This window comes from Ursus maritimus, unplaced genomic scaffold (genome assembly GCF_017311325.1).
Source record: "Ursus maritimus isolate PB19 unplaced genomic scaffold, ASM1731132v1 scaffold_31, whole genome shotgun sequence".
NCBI classification, from domain to species: Eukaryota; Metazoa; Chordata; class Mammalia; order Carnivora; family Ursidae; genus Ursus; species Ursus maritimus.
Genome location: NW_024425675.1, coordinates 12,852,895 through 12,870,155, shown reverse-complemented (window position 1 = coordinate 12,870,155; position 17,261 = coordinate 12,852,895). Strand labels below are relative to the sequence as shown.

General features: G+C 43.9%; 1 protein-coding gene across 2 annotated transcripts in view; it reads right to left on the bottom strand.

The window, feature by feature from the left end:
• PIP4K2A (phosphatidylinositol-5-phosphate 4-kinase type 2 alpha) overlaps window positions 1–17,261 on the bottom strand; it is a 177,611-nt gene that overhangs the window by 33,822 nt on the left and 126,528 nt on the right. For both annotated transcript variants that reach the window (XM_040645330.1, XM_040645331.1), the window contains exons 4-5: window positions 16,155–16,307; window positions 2,971–3,117 (exon numbers count right to left, since the gene is read on the bottom strand). In XM_040645330.1, the coding sequence (XP_040501264.1) occupies window positions 2,971–3,117; window positions 16,155–16,307 (300 nt within the window). The remainder of the gene's footprint in view (window positions 1–2,970; window positions 3,118–16,154; window positions 16,308–17,261) is intronic.

Here is a 17,261-nt window from a genome sequence, read left to right as displayed (position 1 = left end):
ATTCCAGGCGACGGAACTGCCTCACCTCGGAGGCAAACAGAGCAAGGCTGTCTGTGGGAAGCTTATACAGTTTATCCGAACTCCAGACGGTAGGAGATGAGCCTAAACCATTTTCCCTCCCTTAGACTAGCATTTCTCAAAGTGTGCTCAGCATCCTGGGGTCCCAAGACCCTTTTAGGGCTCTGCAAAGTCAAAACCATCTTTCTAATAATATCAAGACATTATCGGCCTTTTTCACTGTCTTAATATTTGCACGGATGTTACAAAAACAATAGTGGGTAAAACTGTTGTCAGCTTAGCACAAATCCAGGCGCACTGGATGGTACTAATAGAGCTTGTCATAAAATACGTACAAAATATACATTATATATACATCTAAAAATGTCCTTGATGAAGCAATGAAATTAGTAAATCTCGACCATGGAGTACACGTCTTCAATATTCTTTGTGGGAATATGTATAAAACCCTTCTGTTTGTGAAGAAGGAATGTTTTAAGAACAGTCGTATTTGTGACGATTTGAGTTACGAGCTCAACTAGCCACTTTGTTCATTAAAACAACATTTTTACTTGAAAGAACAACCGGCAATCTCTTTACTCAGATCTGCATTACTCAGATCTGGGCGTTTGGTAGATAACTTGCTCGTGGCGCTCGGCTCCGTGCTGGGGGAGCTGTGTGCTGGCATTTCACAGAAAACAACTCACGGGGCTTGCTGCCAGTGGTAAAATTTGAGCTTTCAAGTGGAAATCAGAGTTTTTAAAAACTTGTATCCACCACCGTGGGCATGACAGCTTCTCAATACTTAAAGACTTCTCTGATGAGGCTTGTGGTGATATTAATGTGACTTTTCAATATTGCATAATGAGGTGTGTCAATATTTGGAAGACCACAAAACTCAGCGAACCCATCTGTTTCAAATGATCAGAGCGTGCAAACAGACCGGTGGGTTGTAATGAAACAAGTACAGAAAGTTCACTGATGTGACGTCTGATTCCACATTGTAACTAAGCTTTGAGAAATTACCTTTTGTCAGGTTTTGGTATAATATCAAGGAAGAATACCCATCAGTTTCTGAAAAAGTTATTAAAACACCCACCCTCCCATTTTCCAACTATATCTATGTAAGGACTGACTTTCTCCATACACTTTCATCAAGTAACGTCGCAGCAGACGTTCCAACCGCCTCGTGTTCAATCAGGTATTAGGGAGATTTGCAAAACTGTAAAGCAAAAAAAAAAAAAAAAAAAGCCACCTCTCACACTAAATTTCTTAATTTGTAAGATACAGCTAATTTTTCATAAAAATATGGTAACATGTAATGGTTTTTTTAAATTATACATAGAGCAAGCATTTAAAAATTTCTTATTTTAATTTCTAACATTGTAAATAGCACTAGACACAACCTATATAAACACAAGCTTTTGGGAGTCCTCTTTTTAAAAAATTTTAATTTCAATATAATCAGCATACAATGTCATATTAGTTTCAGGTATACGATAAAATGATTCAACAATTCCGTACACTTCTTAGTGCTCATCGTTAAGTGCAGTCTTCATCCCCTTCATCTATTTCACCCATTCCCCAACTCCCCCCCCCCCCCGCCATCCCCATTTTTTCCCCTTCTTAAGAATCTGGGCTTTTTGGTCTCTTTTTAAATTTCTTCATTTGTTTTGTTTTTTAAATTCCATGTGAGTGAAATGATACGGTATTTGTCTTTCTCTGACTTACCTCACCTAGCATCATACCCTCTAAATCTATCCATGTTGCCATAAATGGCAAGATTTCATTATTAATGGCTGCGTAATATTCCACTGTATATGTACACCACATCTTTATCCATTCATCTATCAAAGGACACTTGGGTTGCTTCCATAATTTGGCTATTGTAAATAATGCTGCAATAAACAGAGGCGTGTGTATGTCTTTTCAAATTAGTGTCTTTGTATTCTTTAGGTAAATATCCAGTAGTGAAATTACTAGATCATATGGCAATTCTATTTTTAATTTTTTGAGGAACTTCCATACTGTTTTCCACAGAGGCTGTACCAGGGGTCCTCTTTTAAGACTGAAGGAGTCTGAGATCAAAAAATTTGAGATCTACTGGCAAAGAGCAAAGGGTGGCAAACTTTTTCTGAATGGGTCAGCTGGTAAATGTTTTAGGTTTTGTGGTTCAAAACAATGTCTGTGGTACTACTCAACTCTGCCATTATAGTATAAAAGCAACCACATGTGAGACAGAAACACTGGCCTTGGCAGTGTTCCAATAAAACTTTATTTACAAAAATGGCCAAGCTGGATTTGCCATGCAGGCAGGTCACAGATTGCCAGCTCCCAACTTGGATCTTCTCCCCCGAAGTCAGTGATCCAGAGTCAGCTCCCCTCATTCCCCTCAGAATTCTCGTGGTGTGGCTCTCACTCAAGACCTTTGAAATAGCTGGTCTCAGGGCCTGTGTCCTCTGTCAGGAATGCCCTTCCCTCAGCTCATGCCCTCTTCCTTTGGGTCTGCTGCAAGGTCATCTTCCCAATGAAACCTTCCCTGACACCCTATTTAGGCTGTGTCCCTCCCCCATTCTTCCCCATCTTAACCTCTATGCATAGCACTCACCACTTCTTACTCTGCTATAGGATTTCCTCGCTACTTTTACTTCTGTCTGTCTGTCCCCACCACCACGTCAGCTCCTTGAGTGCAAGTTTGGTCTGTTTTGTTCATCGCACTATTCCCAGCACCAAAACAGTGCCTGGTACCTAGCAGCTGTTCAACAGATAACTTGTTGAAAATCAGATGCGATACCTCTTAACATGAGCAAAAGTCTTCTGGTAAAGCCAGCAAGCGATCCTTGCTTCAACCAAAGGCAAGCATTGCTAGTTTAGTTGCCTGGTGGCTTTAAGCTCCGAGCACCTCCTAAATGGTTAGCACGATGTTACAACATTTGCTTGATTACTTAATAAAAATTAACAAAAAAATCTCACCTTTAAGTCGTATTTCCTATATACAGATAAACGGTGGCTGAAGACATTTCTTGTAACAATCACGTATATCTCAACTCCGTCGACGTTAAGCCGGTACATGCCCAAGAACTGGGGAAGAAGGGTGATCCCATGACACTCAACTATATACTGCGCAGGAGAGAGAAAAAGGAACACGTTACGTAATCAAAAGGGGCTCATTTGGACGTAAAATATAACTTCTGCCTATGGCGTTTAGACAAAGTGAAACCCTCCGACCACTAAGGTCCTATTTGCGGAAAATGACCATGTTTATACTGCCTGACACAGGATCCGTGTTCACCATGTATATACATAGATAAGAAAATTCAACTTTATCTCCAAAGAGATATTTTTTTCCTAACATCCCAAACTAATTTGTAAAGTCAAAACTTGGATATAAGAGTGTTAGACGAGAGGGCAAGTGATTGGTCCATTTACTAATTCTTCTAAAGTGAAATGACACCCTACCAAGGGCCTCCCCCTCCCTCCCCCGAAGCCTGGGTGATGACTCAGTGAGGGTGAGGGAGAGTCACTTGGCCACTAAGATCAGCTCTTTTAACAGTGTTAGGAAAGTATAGCATTGAAGCTGTGATTAAAGAGGAAACTGTGGAGAGAGCTGTTAGGAGCTGGGACAGTCATGCTCTAGTCCTAGTTTTTGTTTCTCACCCACCACACTCATGTGTCGAGCTAAGCTGCCCACCAGAGCAGCAGCGTGAAGGGAAGGTGCCACGCTACCCCCGAGTGCTTGCTCCTGCTCTACGGACAGACAGAGGTACTCTGGCCCCATGTCAGATTTCATCAAAGCCACTGGACAAGTTCCAGCTTTGACACCATTTCTCAGGACAGTTGCAAAAACACAACACGAATCTCAAAGTACTGATGGCCATCCTCTAAAAGGCCACAAGAGGGAGACACATCTCCTTTGAAAGCTGATCTGTATAAAATGGGTCCCACTGCACTCTCCAAAGGAAAGTTGGGTTTTCCCTTCTTTAAAATGAAAGGGGAGAAAATATTTCAAAAGAGCTTGTTTTTGTCCTTGACAGGTGTGTGAAATCTTTAGGATAATGAAGAGCATGAGTAGCATGCTTCCAAAATTGTAACAATTGTTAAAATCATGCACATTGTGCAGATTTACAAGGAGAAGCCTGTAAGAATGGTCGCCAAGTGGAAAGGGTGGAATTTGGGGTAACTTTGCTTTCTCCCCCGCTTTTTGTAAATTATAATGCTTGAATTTTTCCATTTTACAATAAGCATTTATTAAAAATAAAAATAAAATGCCCTTTCAAACTTTTTGGTGGTAAGCACTGTCAGTCATCAACTCTGATAATATTTAACCACCTTAAAAGTCAAAAAATGCTTTTCGTTTTTGTCACTAAAGACACACAGCATCAGTTCGTGAGTTTGGTATGTGTCACCCAGAGTGTCGGTGGGTTTTAAGATGCTCTTGTGCTTTTCCATCATTCTGACCATAACTGAGCTACGCATTTTCATTTGATGCATTTCCTGAGTAGAGTTTCACCTCAATTTGTTCGTCATTTGAAGTCAGGTCAGTGGAACATTTTCTATTTCTCTCCTTTCCAAAACACAGTAAATTAACGGGAGGTTTGCTAATACCAAACAGGCTGTAAAGAGGCGTTGGTTGAAAACAAAACTTCTCACATCTGATCTAAAGACATAAAAAGGGCTGTTGTCCCTCATCTCTGAAGATGGTTGGGTGAGCCTTAAAAACATGGGGACTGCAGGGGTCTACACTGCGTGAGCACGGTAGAAAGACTGTAAGTGTGTGAGCTGGAAAGAACGCATATGCATCCTGGTGCCTCCGTTTACAAGCTGTGGGATCTTGGGCAAGTTACTAGATCACTCTTCATTTTAGTTTCATTTTCTGGAAACTAAATGATTCACCCTAATTCCTACCGTCAAGGAAAGTTGTGAGGATTAGGATGTCAAAGTACTTCATGCCATGCCTGTGCGCGGTACTACCCTCTCCCTCCCTCTGCAGGGGCCAGTGATAATAGGAACAATTATTAACTCTGTAAGAAACTTCAGTGTTACACCCATCTGCTTGGTCCTCTGACCTCACTCACGAACGCGGACTGGAGTCCACTCCGAGGCGGGCTCTGCGTAGGTATTTCGGAGGCTCTTAGGGTATGTCTGTCCCCTGCCCTGGGGGTGGGGGGGACACACCAGTTTCAGTTTGGCTGCTCAACCCCTCTTTGTGCTCAGATTATTCTCATCTCGGCCTATCTTTTACCGGTCCTGGCAGCAGAATAAGTCTTTTTGATCAAAATCTCTGGACCAAGCCACAGAGCGCCGCAAACAGAGCAGACACTATTACTCAGTTAATGAATATGATAAAGAAACTTTGTGCATACGGTACAGGAAATTGTCGACAAGCTTTTTCTTTTCCCCACAGAAAAACACCCACGCAGAAGACATTCTACAACTCCTCTTTTTTTTTTTTTAAAGATTATTTATTTATTTATTTGACAGAGACAGCCAGGGAGAGAGGGAACACAAGCAGGGGGAGTGGGAGAGGAAGAAGCAGGCTCCTAGTCAGGGGAGCCTGACGTGGGGCTCGATCCCAGAACGCTGGGATCACGCCCTGAGCCGAAGGCAGACGCTTAACCGCTGTGCCACCCAGGCGCCCCAACAACTCTTCTGTCTTTAAGACTAAATAAATTACTGCATATAAAAGAAAGACCAATTCAATCTGCATCTCCAAGTTTCTACACGTGCTGCTTCTCAAAGGCCTGGCTCATGGATGAGGCTCTTAGACGAACACCTTGAAAAATACAGATTTAATAGACTGAAGCTCCTGAGTTTATAAACATGTACAAGACCACACCCCCCAGTCAAGCCTATCCTATTAGATTCCAGTACTGATGAGCAACAGTTGGTGTCAAAGGTTTAGAAAGCATTTATGGGTCAAAACTTCGCAGAAGAGAAAATCCCATCCATAGATGGAATTTCTGGGCAGGGGTTCCAGGAAAAGATTACGTGGTTTCATTACAGTAGAGGGGCATTGCACGGGCTCTGGCAATGCCGGGGCTGGAGGACCACTGTTCCAGCACGGCATGTCACTGCATGGGGGAGCTGGCATGGAGGCCTGAATGGTCATCCTCCTGGGTTCTTCACCAGCTGACCGCGGAAATGCTGCACACGAACTCCTACGCCAGTGGTCGCATCTGCAAGCCACGCACATGAACTCCCGGGGTAATCCCACATCCAGGGAGACTGTAAAGTCACGGCCAGAGCATTAGCTGGCCCTTCGCACAACTCAGCCGCATCACGCGGCTAGGAGCCCTCTCGGCCCAGCTCCACATTCACTAGCTGTGTATCCCTTGGCCGATTATTCAACCTCTCTGTGTCTCCGCATTTGGAGAAGAGGGGTAATGACAGTAATGAGGGCACAGGGCTTTTGTGAAGAATGTGAAGACTGGAGAAACAGAACTCAGGGGGACTGACTGCCCATGACTCGAGCTGGAACAAGATGAAACCAAGTCCCTGGGGTGAGGGGTGGAAAAGGAAGCGGGGAGGGAGGGACGGAGACTTCCTAGAGCACCTGATGTGTCCCTCAAATGCTGAGAAATGGATTTTATTTTAAATGCACGATGGGAAGTCTCAATTTGAATGAACATCCACAGAGCAAAGACTTTCCCAAAATGAAGTTTTGCGAATGTATGTAGTATGTCTGTATCTGCTTATAAATGAGGTAATATTCTTGTAAATATAAAAGAAACACTAAAAAAACTGTATTTCTCTCTCATTTTGCTTTTAGGATCAGAACTCTGAGCACTTCCCTTGAAGAATTTAAACATCACTGACAAATTTACAAAACAACTTGTACATAAATGCTTCAAAAATAGAAGAAAGGGGAGTATGGTGGGCACTACAATATCATGCCTTTCTCCAATAACCAATTATTTGTCAGGAGCACCCTCTTTTTTTTTTTTTGAATATTGAAAAACATCCTCAGCATCTCCTAATTTCTTTTTTAACATTGTTGATTCAATCACAAGATAATCTAAGGAGTCTTTGCGTCCTCCCTTCTACATACTTAATTTCCGGACTATACGAATGAAGAAGTTAACAACTTAATCCTGAGGATGACTCCTTAAGAAAGGTATAAGTATTTCTTTCACTTTCAACTTGTGTCTTGATGTGGCTATATAAGGCAGGCCTTCCCTACTGGCAAAGGACATAGACACATGCGCGTCCCGTCCCCGCCCCCCCACTGCTATATTAATATCTCAGTCTACAGACTCAGCAGGTGCAGTGCCTACAGTAGCCAGGCAGACTCCTTTCTAGAAGTCAGATGAGTTTGCAACTTCTGTCCTCTGCCACTCTGAGGTCCCAAGGGAGAGAAGGCCACAATGGACCAGACACTTGGCAACGCTGATCACCCATGTGTGGCTCGGAAATCAAGAACACACATCAGGCAAGAGAGATGATTCTTTTACGAGAGCATGGGCTGCATTATACAGTCCTGGAGAGTGTGCCTTTCAGTGGCTTCTCGAGTATGGCATTTTCCTGACACATTCCTACCTGTGGCAGAATGCTGGCTCTCTAGGTCACCTGCAGCCAAGCTCCTCTCTCATATCCAACAGAGAAACAGAGTCCAGGTCTGGCGCCTAGACTGGTGGCTTTCAAATGCTTGCAATTCCATGATGACACTGAGCTTTCATCTGAATCGGTGCTGAATATTTACTCCCCAATTTTCAAAGTGTGAACTTGATTATCATCGGTCCTTATTATGCTTGTTATATGAAGCTAAAACAACCACAGTTATTCTTGGGGTCGACGTCCACATTCTCAGTGTTAAACTCACTGCATTACCCACATTTAAATGCATTTTAAAATATTGTTTAAATTTATTAAGTATTTTTCACTTTTGTACTTTCCTGGCTGGATACCTCAAGTCACCTGTTATTTATCATGGAGTGGCTTCTGTTTTTCTAAGAGCACTCTCAGAAACTTATATTTGCTGGTGGTATTTCTGTCTGAAACCTGTGTTTCCAACCCTAACAATTCTTACTTTCTTCTGTCTTCTCTTTAAAAAGGGACTTGAAAACGATTCTATGGTGCAATCAATAAAACCAAATTTTATCTCTTCAAAAGTCTTCCTTAGAACTTTTTCCTACATAGCCAAGGGTTTGTTAGAACTGTCGTCCCATGAAAAATTAACGCGGTGAAATCCGAATTTTTAAAACATACGCAAGGAAACAGTCATAAGGTCTGCTTCCTCTGCTCTTAGGCGCTCAGCACGAATGACAAGTATTATGACTCCCCGCTTTGTTGCTCTCATGCAAAATGAAACGCCATTAAAAGATTCGCAGCTGACTGAAGGGTTCCGCAGAGAGGATTCTCAGTGATGTGCTGCGACGGATAAATATTTATGCCTCCATGTGAGAGTGTGAACCTGGGCTCTGGCTTTTGGAAATTGCTGTTATTACCATGCTTCACTCACTTTTTTAGAGGCTTGAAGTGACAATCTAACATAGCGTCAAATTAATACTTCAACGTAAAGTCTTGTTTCATTTAGTGTTTTCGAAAGGTTAAATTATCTGTAATCCTTATTGCGCCTCTGGCTATGTTTATAGATCACTGCGATAACATGAACAAAAAGAAAAGGAAAGAAAGAAGAAAGAAAGACAGCCTGAAATTAAGGACTGCTTTGTTTTAGAATGACCAAAGAAATAAATACAAACTTAACTTGAATTAATGTTTTGGGAAAATGGACTTTAAATATCAGTTAATAGAATTTATTTTAGTTTCATACAGGTTTGAGGTGAAAAAAGAATGTAAGGATGACTACATTTAAGCTAATATAAATAAAAAACTCCTGCCTTTCTTAAAATTGATGAAATCAGATTTAAAAGGAACAAACATTCCTCTGTAGTGTTTATAAACACTCTTAGCACTGAGGTAATGCAGAATACATAGAAATACCTGAAGGCAAACACTGAGGCTCCTCTTGTTTGTTACAATATAATTAAGACCCAGAGGGGCGCCTGGGTGGTGCAGCGGTTAAGCGTCTGCCTTCGGCTCAGGGCGTGATCCCGGTGTTATGGGATCGAGCCCCGCATCAGGCTCCTCCGTTGTGAGCCTGCTTCTTCCTCTCCCACTCCCCCTGCTTGTGTTCCCTCTCTCGCTGGCTGTCTCTATCTCTGTCGAATAAATAAATAAAATCTTTTTTAAAAAAATAGAATAGAAAGAACACTTAAAAAAAAATTAAGACCCAGAAACACCATGGTTATTAAAGATGAAATGGCTTCGTAAAAACTACTCTATCGTAAGTGCAGATGGCATTTATTCATTGACTACAATGAAAACGCAGAATTGCTCCAACATCGCCCTAAGGAGATCTGAGAGGCCTGTGGCATCGACTAGGACCGCACCCGATGGGAGGCTTTAGCTGGTCAAAAAAGGCGGGTTCCAGAACCAGCCCCTTGACCTCCAGTCAGGAGCTGTGTCCCCAGTGGCCCGTGACTGGGGTTGGGAGGCCAGAAGTTTAAGCAGGTGTGCCAGGGAGCCAGGACAGCAGAAGCAGCTGGGGCCAGAGAAGCTGGGCTGGGTAGCAGGAGAGGCAGGGAACTGGGAGGTGCTAGATTCCGACAGAAACATGTTGTGCTCCCTGTTCATTTTCTTCAGCACAGACAAAACTCTCTGGACACCTTTCCTCAAGTCAGCTTGGAGGCCCTCTGGAGATGAAGCAAGGCACTCACCAAGACCATCAAACATAAGAAGGCAAGTGTGGCTGCCTTTGGGATAGGCCTTCCTGCCCAGCTGTGGAGTGCAGTTCACAGCCTTGTTGGCAGCTCCTTCCGGGTCAGCCTCCCTGTGACTCTGGCCCAACATGGGAGCTTTGGGGTGGGGGTGGGGGGCTCAAGAGCACCCTGCCAGTTGGCTTTGGCTTGGTTGGCCTACATGGCGGTCTGACGTCCCCTTCTGCCCAATCCTGCTTCTTCCCCCTACTCTACATAGATAGGTTTGATCCCTAGTCAACGTCTTGACCCCAGACTACAGGGGCTTCTTCTGCTTGGGAAGGTCACTCTGACTGAGAGGCAGCAGGCCCAAGAGACAACATACTCAGGTTCCCAGAAATTGCAGAGGTTAGGACCATCAGAAAATAGAACTTGAACAGTCACATGTAAAACTTTTAAAAAATAAAGGATGCAGTCTCAGAGATGAACATATAACAAGAAATTATCAGGAATGAACTGGCAGATTTAAAAAAATGGAACTTCTATAAGGAAAAATGTAGTTATTGAAATAAAAACCCATTGGACAGGTGAGACAACAGAATAGGACAGCTGAGAAGAGAACTGGGACTGGCAAAGCTGAGGCATTTCCCCGGAATCTCACAAGCAGGGATGTCGAGATGGAAAAGCGGGAAAGAGGAGTGACGAGCCGTGGAGATCAGAATGAGAATGTTCTAGCTATAGAAGAGACAAGAGGAGACAGGCGGTGTATAAAGAGAAAAGGATGACAGAATTTCCAGAAACTGGAGGAAATCTGCTGTGGGCAGTGGGTGTTGGTCAATGGGCTGGGCAGCTCCCCAGAAGCCTGAGAACGAACGGGTAGGGCGCTGGGAACTAAGGGCTCCAATCATCCCATTAGCAAGCAGCCACTCCCCGCCTGCAAAGTGGAGCTTGGCGGGGCACTCCCTGGGGGCTTGAGAGATGGCAAAGGCCTTCCTGATGTTTCCACGAAGAGACGCCAAGAAATGTGTTTGCAGCTTCTGAGGGCAGAGGCCCTGCTGGGGGCTCAGCTCTAGTAACAGAGTTGCAGGGTACCCCTTGGACTTGAAACTTTAACCTACTTTTCAAATTTACATTGACCTCTCCTCCAGATAGGGAACCAAAAACCCAAGAGCAGACTCAAGAGTGTTTCTCCAGCTCTAGAAAGTAGATGGTGCCCTGCCACCTAAGAAGCTTCATCAGCGTCACCTGGGAGCAGGTTAGAGACGTGGCATCTCGGGCCACCCCAGACCCACTGATTGAGAATCTGCGTTTCTGCACGGCGCTCAGGGGTTGTGTCTACAATCAAAGTGCGAGAAGCACTGATGTGGTATGTAACTTTTTCTCCTTCTGCGCAACACCCAACTGTTCCAGCTGTTGGCTTTCACGGTGCCTGTTTCTTGAGCTTTCTTCTATCCGTGGCTCATTCTTCGAATCGTAGCACCAACACCATTGTCCCTCATGGGAGGATAAAAAGATGTACTCCAAGGAGGGTCCAAAAAAGTCAAATATTCACTCACATCTTCTACTGAGATGAGAGGTACTAGCGAGCTTATTTAACAAGGAATTCGGATTTTTAGCCATGACATCCAGATTCTGCTCAAGTTACTAGTTGTTTCCCAACGCAGAGGATAAAAAAGGATTTGGGGGTTACTTTATCAACCTTATCAGTTTATCGTTTCAGTCATTTTGAAATAAGAAACAAGTAATTTAAACCCTGTATTTCAAAAATTTAAAAGATATTCTTAATGGTATATTCTTAGGCCTTTCTTAATGATGTATATAGTAACTTGTTCCCTCTCCTAAAACTTCTAAACTTTTACTGACACGGACCTGAATTTCAGTTAAAGCTGAAGCTACATGATGTCAGAACTCCCAATGATTTCAGGCCAGTGAGGGGAAAAAAATCAGTCACGTTAAGAGAAGTAAGACATTCAAGCAGGCTCTTGACTATTGTTTTCTTTTCGAATGCTCTTCTGACACTGGTGAACCAATCCGTTGATAATCGTCATTTACAAGACCCAAGGTTGTTCTAGCCTAAGAGAAATTTGAAGAAAATGGTATTGACACCAAAACTTCAGGTTATTTTCCCAAATATAACAAAGAGAAAACCAAATAAAGTAAAAGAGACTTATAAATGTTTGCTTTGCTTAAGAGAAATTCTCCATCAGTCTGAGAAATGATGCTGAGTGGAAATTACGGCAGGATTTGGGCTGCAAGTAAAGACTAAGGCAAGATGCAGGGGCTTGGGGAAAATTCCAACTCCTTATGGTTTGAATCTTCATAATTCTGCAACAGTGCCACACGGTACCAGAAACCAGGCCCCCTAGTGGACTGACAGAGTTAATGATTTCAACCCTGGGAGGTAGGAAACCAAGTAGAAGAATGGTCTTTATCTTATTTAGTTATTGACAGAGCACTTCCCATATACCACACTGAGCAGGTTGTAAATAACAATTCACCTACTTAGCACAATACCCAACGAAGGAGGTACTATTATCCAAATTTTACAGACAGAGAGGCAGGCAGAGAGAGGTTAGGTAACTTGCCCAAGGTCACGCAGCTGGTCAGGGGCGAAACTGCAGCAGACAGCTTCAGAGTCTGAGGTCTGGACCACCTACCATACCACGTCCCTGGAAAGGTTGGCTCGTCAGAAGCTTAGTCCCAGGAAGGATTTATTTAACCATCTAGCAATTTCCACTTCTCCAGAGACTGGCCTCGTGGTGATTTTAACCTTCCAGACTGCAGCTGCAGCTCTGGATATACTCCATCAAAACAGAAAACAACGAAAGCAAAGAGAAGCGAAAAGAGAAGTCAAAGGGCTGCGGAATAACCGCAGCTGTCGGCAAGTCCAGCCATTTGCTCCATGGGAGACGCCCTCTCTGCGAGCCGGTCCCGTCCACTGACAGGCAGTTGGAACGAGCCTCAGTGCTTGTTCAGACAAGGCAGCTCAGAAGCACAGCACGTCAGAAGGTAAAAGCAGCAAAGAGCAAGAGGAAATAGAGAATTGGCGGTTGCTGCCGAAGCAGGAGACAGAAATCAGTAAGACTCAACATACATCCTCGCATTGGCCCAGGCCGACGTCAGCTAGGAAGGCAGGCCTGACGCGCACCTCAAATGCCTTGAGTATCACTGACTAGAATAGGGAACCACAAAGCCTGGAGACCTCTCCTGGAGCACAGATGACGAGGCCTGTGTCCGATCGCATGCAACAGCGACACCTGGGGATGGACGAGGCTGAGCTCGCCACTGTGTCACATCAGTGGCGCCCCTGTGTGAAGGTGGCCTGTGAGAGGAGTGGCCAGAAGAACATTCAAACCCTGCCTGGAGGAAGCCGGGCCGGCAGAGGGTCGGGGAGCCCGTGCAAACTGCACCCTCCCTGGCTCAAGCGTGGTGACTAAGCGTAATTGTGTGTCGGTGTGGTTTCAGCAGCCTGCACTAACTTCTGTGAAATTCTGTGTTGCATGGGTGTTTGTGAGGATGATGCTGATTGTGTCACATGTCCTCTCCGCAGCACGCTCTTTAGACTAAGACAACCCTGTCTGAACCTCGTACCAAGAACAGTTCCAGTCCTCCTGATCAACTGACTCACGGTATCTTCAGGCACAGCAGCTGTGTAATGGACTCAGTCAGGTTTCTCCTTCCACCTTGGCTGCTCGGAAACTCAAATTTCCGGTCCTCACGCTAGCAAGCATGCTGGCATCCTGGCATGACGTTTCCACCTTATCCCAGCCTCCGTTTTGTGTCTTCACCCTCTCCTTCCCTCTTCTACCTTCCCCCTCTTCCCATTTATTCTGTCCTGTGTTTCAAACTTCCTTGAAGGCCACCTTGTATTCTTTCTGGAATTAGGTCAAGAATAAATCCGTGAACAAATGAATGAATGAAAGAATGAATGAAAGAAACATAGATCGGGAAACTGAGCTTCAGAGATCCCCTAGGTAGCCATTTCTTAACAAGCTAGGATCTAGGTCTCCTGACTTTCAACTTAATGTCCTTGAAATAAATTATATTAATAGTGGTGATTCTCGAAATAGATTATATTAATAGTGGTGATTCTCAATCATTAAGACACTCAATTTTTTATTTTTTTTGAAGATTTTATTTATTTGAGAGAGAGAGACAGAGAGAATGAGCAAGGGTGAGGGGCAGAGGGAGAAGCAGACTCCCCGCCGAGCACAGAGCCAGACGTGGGGCTCCATCCCAGGACCCTGGGATCACGATCCGAGCTGAAGGCAGACGGTTAACTGACTGAGCCACCCAGGGGCCCCAAGACACTTTAGATTAGATTTGAAATTCTATTTTTAAGAAAGAAAAAGCTAGATGTTGGATAACAGAGTTTTCTGGGTAAAGAACATACCAAGAAAATAACTATTTTCTAGCAGCGGAACGGAAGGCGATGTTGAGCACTGTGAAAGCCCCGGGAGCACGTCAACAGATTTATTTTGATCCCCAATGTATTTTATGTCATACTGATGACATGTCAAATCTGAATGCGAGCTTACAGTGACTACTCCAGAGAAACGTTTCAAACAGTGATTTCTGGAAAGTCAAAAAATTCTGAACTCGAAGTTGTCATCAGGAAGTTGATGTTTGAATTACGTGTCACATTTTATTAGAACGGTATCATAGCCACGTATCAGAATAATACGTTTTCATCAGTCACTGAGGTATCACTTTGCTTTGAATGTTCCGAGATAATTTAAAGAAAGAATAAAAAGAATGTCTAGTTATGACATTAAGTTCCAGAGGGGGAGAAATGAAAGAGTAGACAATTTAAAAGGTGAATAGTTAAAAGTCCCATCTTGTCATTCAATTCATTCAGAAACACCGGGCCTTGGTGTTTCACCCTCACCTCGTACTATCCTGGCATCTTAAAATGTCCTTTGTATTAGGCAACAACGTTAAGAGCTATAGAACAAATTTCAAAAGGAAGAGATGTTATAAAAGATTTTTTGGACATTCAATGAGTTTAGAGGCTGACTAATGCTTTTAGAGAACAAATTAGGAGCAGTTCCCAGTTTCCAGAAACAGACCATAGCTCAAAGATTTCTAATAGATTTCACTGCAAGCAAAATGCAATCGATCTCCTTCGCAGAGATGGGAAGAATAAGCAGCTGCCAAGAAATAATCCGTGATGTCAGAGCATCACGCGTGACCATCAGGTAGGGAAGCTGACTTTTGAACAGACATCCCGGAGCTCACAAATCCAAACGAGCACTGCCTGCCAAGTAGTCACCTTGAGAGGCCAAGACTGAATAATGTGTCAGAATCCTAAGCTTAACACAAGCAGGGCCCTCAGCACTTTATTTTGAATATCCTCTGTGACAGCCAATCTTTACCTGGGAGGAGGATTTGGAGCTATTTAGGTCAAAAAATGAAGCAGGAGACTAAAAGCAAGTGTGTGTGTGTGTGTGTGTGTGTGTGTGTGTGTGAGCGTGTGCGCGTGTGGTCAGACACCAGTTCTGAAGATGACTGCTGGGATGTTGCAAGCAGCGGTCACATTTATGCCAAAGACCACAATTCTCAGGATGCCTGTGTGACTTGACAATGACTGTTGCCGGCGCCGCATACCGAGCTGCCAGGCCGTGGCAGATGCTTTGTTAAGTACTTGGTATGCCCTCTCCCGTATTATCTCCATTGTCTAAAGGAAGAAATTGAGACTTCGAAGTCCAGAAGTCCCATGGTTACTAGGTGACAGGGCTGGGATTTGAACCCGGGACTGTCTGACACTGGACTTCATGCTTTTATGTCACAGTAGGTAAGGCCTCTAACGGCTCCAGCTGGGACCTGGGTGCACGCGCTCTACCAGGCACACTTGGGTTGGACTTTATTGAGATGGGGGGGGGGGAAGGGAAGAGACAGGGAGGGAGGCAGAGAGAGAGCTCACTGCTTCCAACGGTAGTTTCACTTTCTTCCCAAGGGATTATGAAGGGAGAACACTGAGGGGCAAAAAGGAGGCAGGAAGTAGACAAACACCAACTTTCCAAAAACGAATAATTTTCTCAGAGTGGGGTGGACCTCTCTGGGGCAGGGACAGGAAGAGACAGAGAACAGCAGGATAGGATTTGGAGGTGCAAGTGGATAAATACCCAAGAAGTCAACACCTAACTTCTGGCACGGTCGAAACACTTCTGAAATGTTGCCAAATCTTCAACTGAGTGATTTTAAATTCAGAATGGTAATCATCAAAACTATTATGCAGAAGAGTATTTACATGAAAAGTGTCATATAAATAACTACTGATCATAGTACAAGAATCCCTAAATGTTAACAATCAGTAATCTGGCCACGGAATGTTAATAAACCCAACTAGACGAGATTTTTATGTCAAATGTGTTCTCATCATTTCCTAACGTATCTTTGGCCTTGGTCATAACTCATCGTGAATGTTAACTTTCTCAAGAGTTTCAAACAGAGAAAAATTACCTGGTGGTATTTCTTTAGGATGTTGTGCATTTCGGCGACATCTTCACTCGTGATGGTCTTGATGATGTATCTTTTGTCGTAGGAAGTGTGGAATCGAGCTCCACTGCGTGCCTGGGAGTCGTTGGGAAGGGGTGCACTCCTGGTCAAGGAATTCTTCCGGTCGGAATAAGGCGGGAGGAGGAGGGAAGAGACTGGTTAGAGGTATGGCCTTCTGATTTCCAGATCATGTGTTGTCATTACGAGTTTTCGAACACAATTATGTTCGGAAGAAATCGGTCTAAGTAGGATGACAACATTATATATTCATCATAACTCAAACTGCTAGTCTTTCAAATGAAATGAAAATAGCCTGGATGTATACTATGCTTCTAACGTCCTTAAAATAGGCTAATGCCTAGAATTACAATCAAAGTTTTTTTGTTCACCTTGTTCTTTTCTGAGTTGGACAAGAGCTCAAATTTTCTTCTGAATCGAATTAGGTTCCAGTCATGAAAATTTTTTTTTACATTTCCCGAGTGATTTCCTTATAGGACAGGTACTCCGCCAAACAGCAGGCAGAAAATATTTCTCCTAATTCTGATACTATCCCCACGAACTGGTTACTATTAATATCATCCTAGTTTTATAGATGAAGAGATGGGGACAAGAGAGGGCTGATCTGGTTCCCGCTACTGACACTCGAGCTGGGTAAGTCCACCCGACCGTCTACCCTTTTCTCACTTGTGACTCTCCTGTTTGAATCTCTCATTTTCTTAGCCTCCAAGAAACCTCTCCCTCTTCCTCCAACCTTCTTACTCTAGTCACTCAGGCTACTAGGATAACCTCTAGCATCTTGGAAGTCTGGACTCACCCCTGCCACCTGCGCTCGTCAGTATTGACCCTCCTGCCCTGCCTGGCCCTACTGGGTTGCGTAGGCGGGATTCAAAGGCAAAGACAGCGTCCCTCTCCAACTTCCTCGCTAAAAGTGGGCATTCGAAAGCCCCACTGAATGTCCACTAAAGGGGCCACAGATGTCTTTAGAGAGGCAGGTGATTACCCTGCATCATGGATTTTCAACGAAAGAGTTCCTTTCTGTCTGGTATATTCGAGTCTCTTTATCCTTTCCTT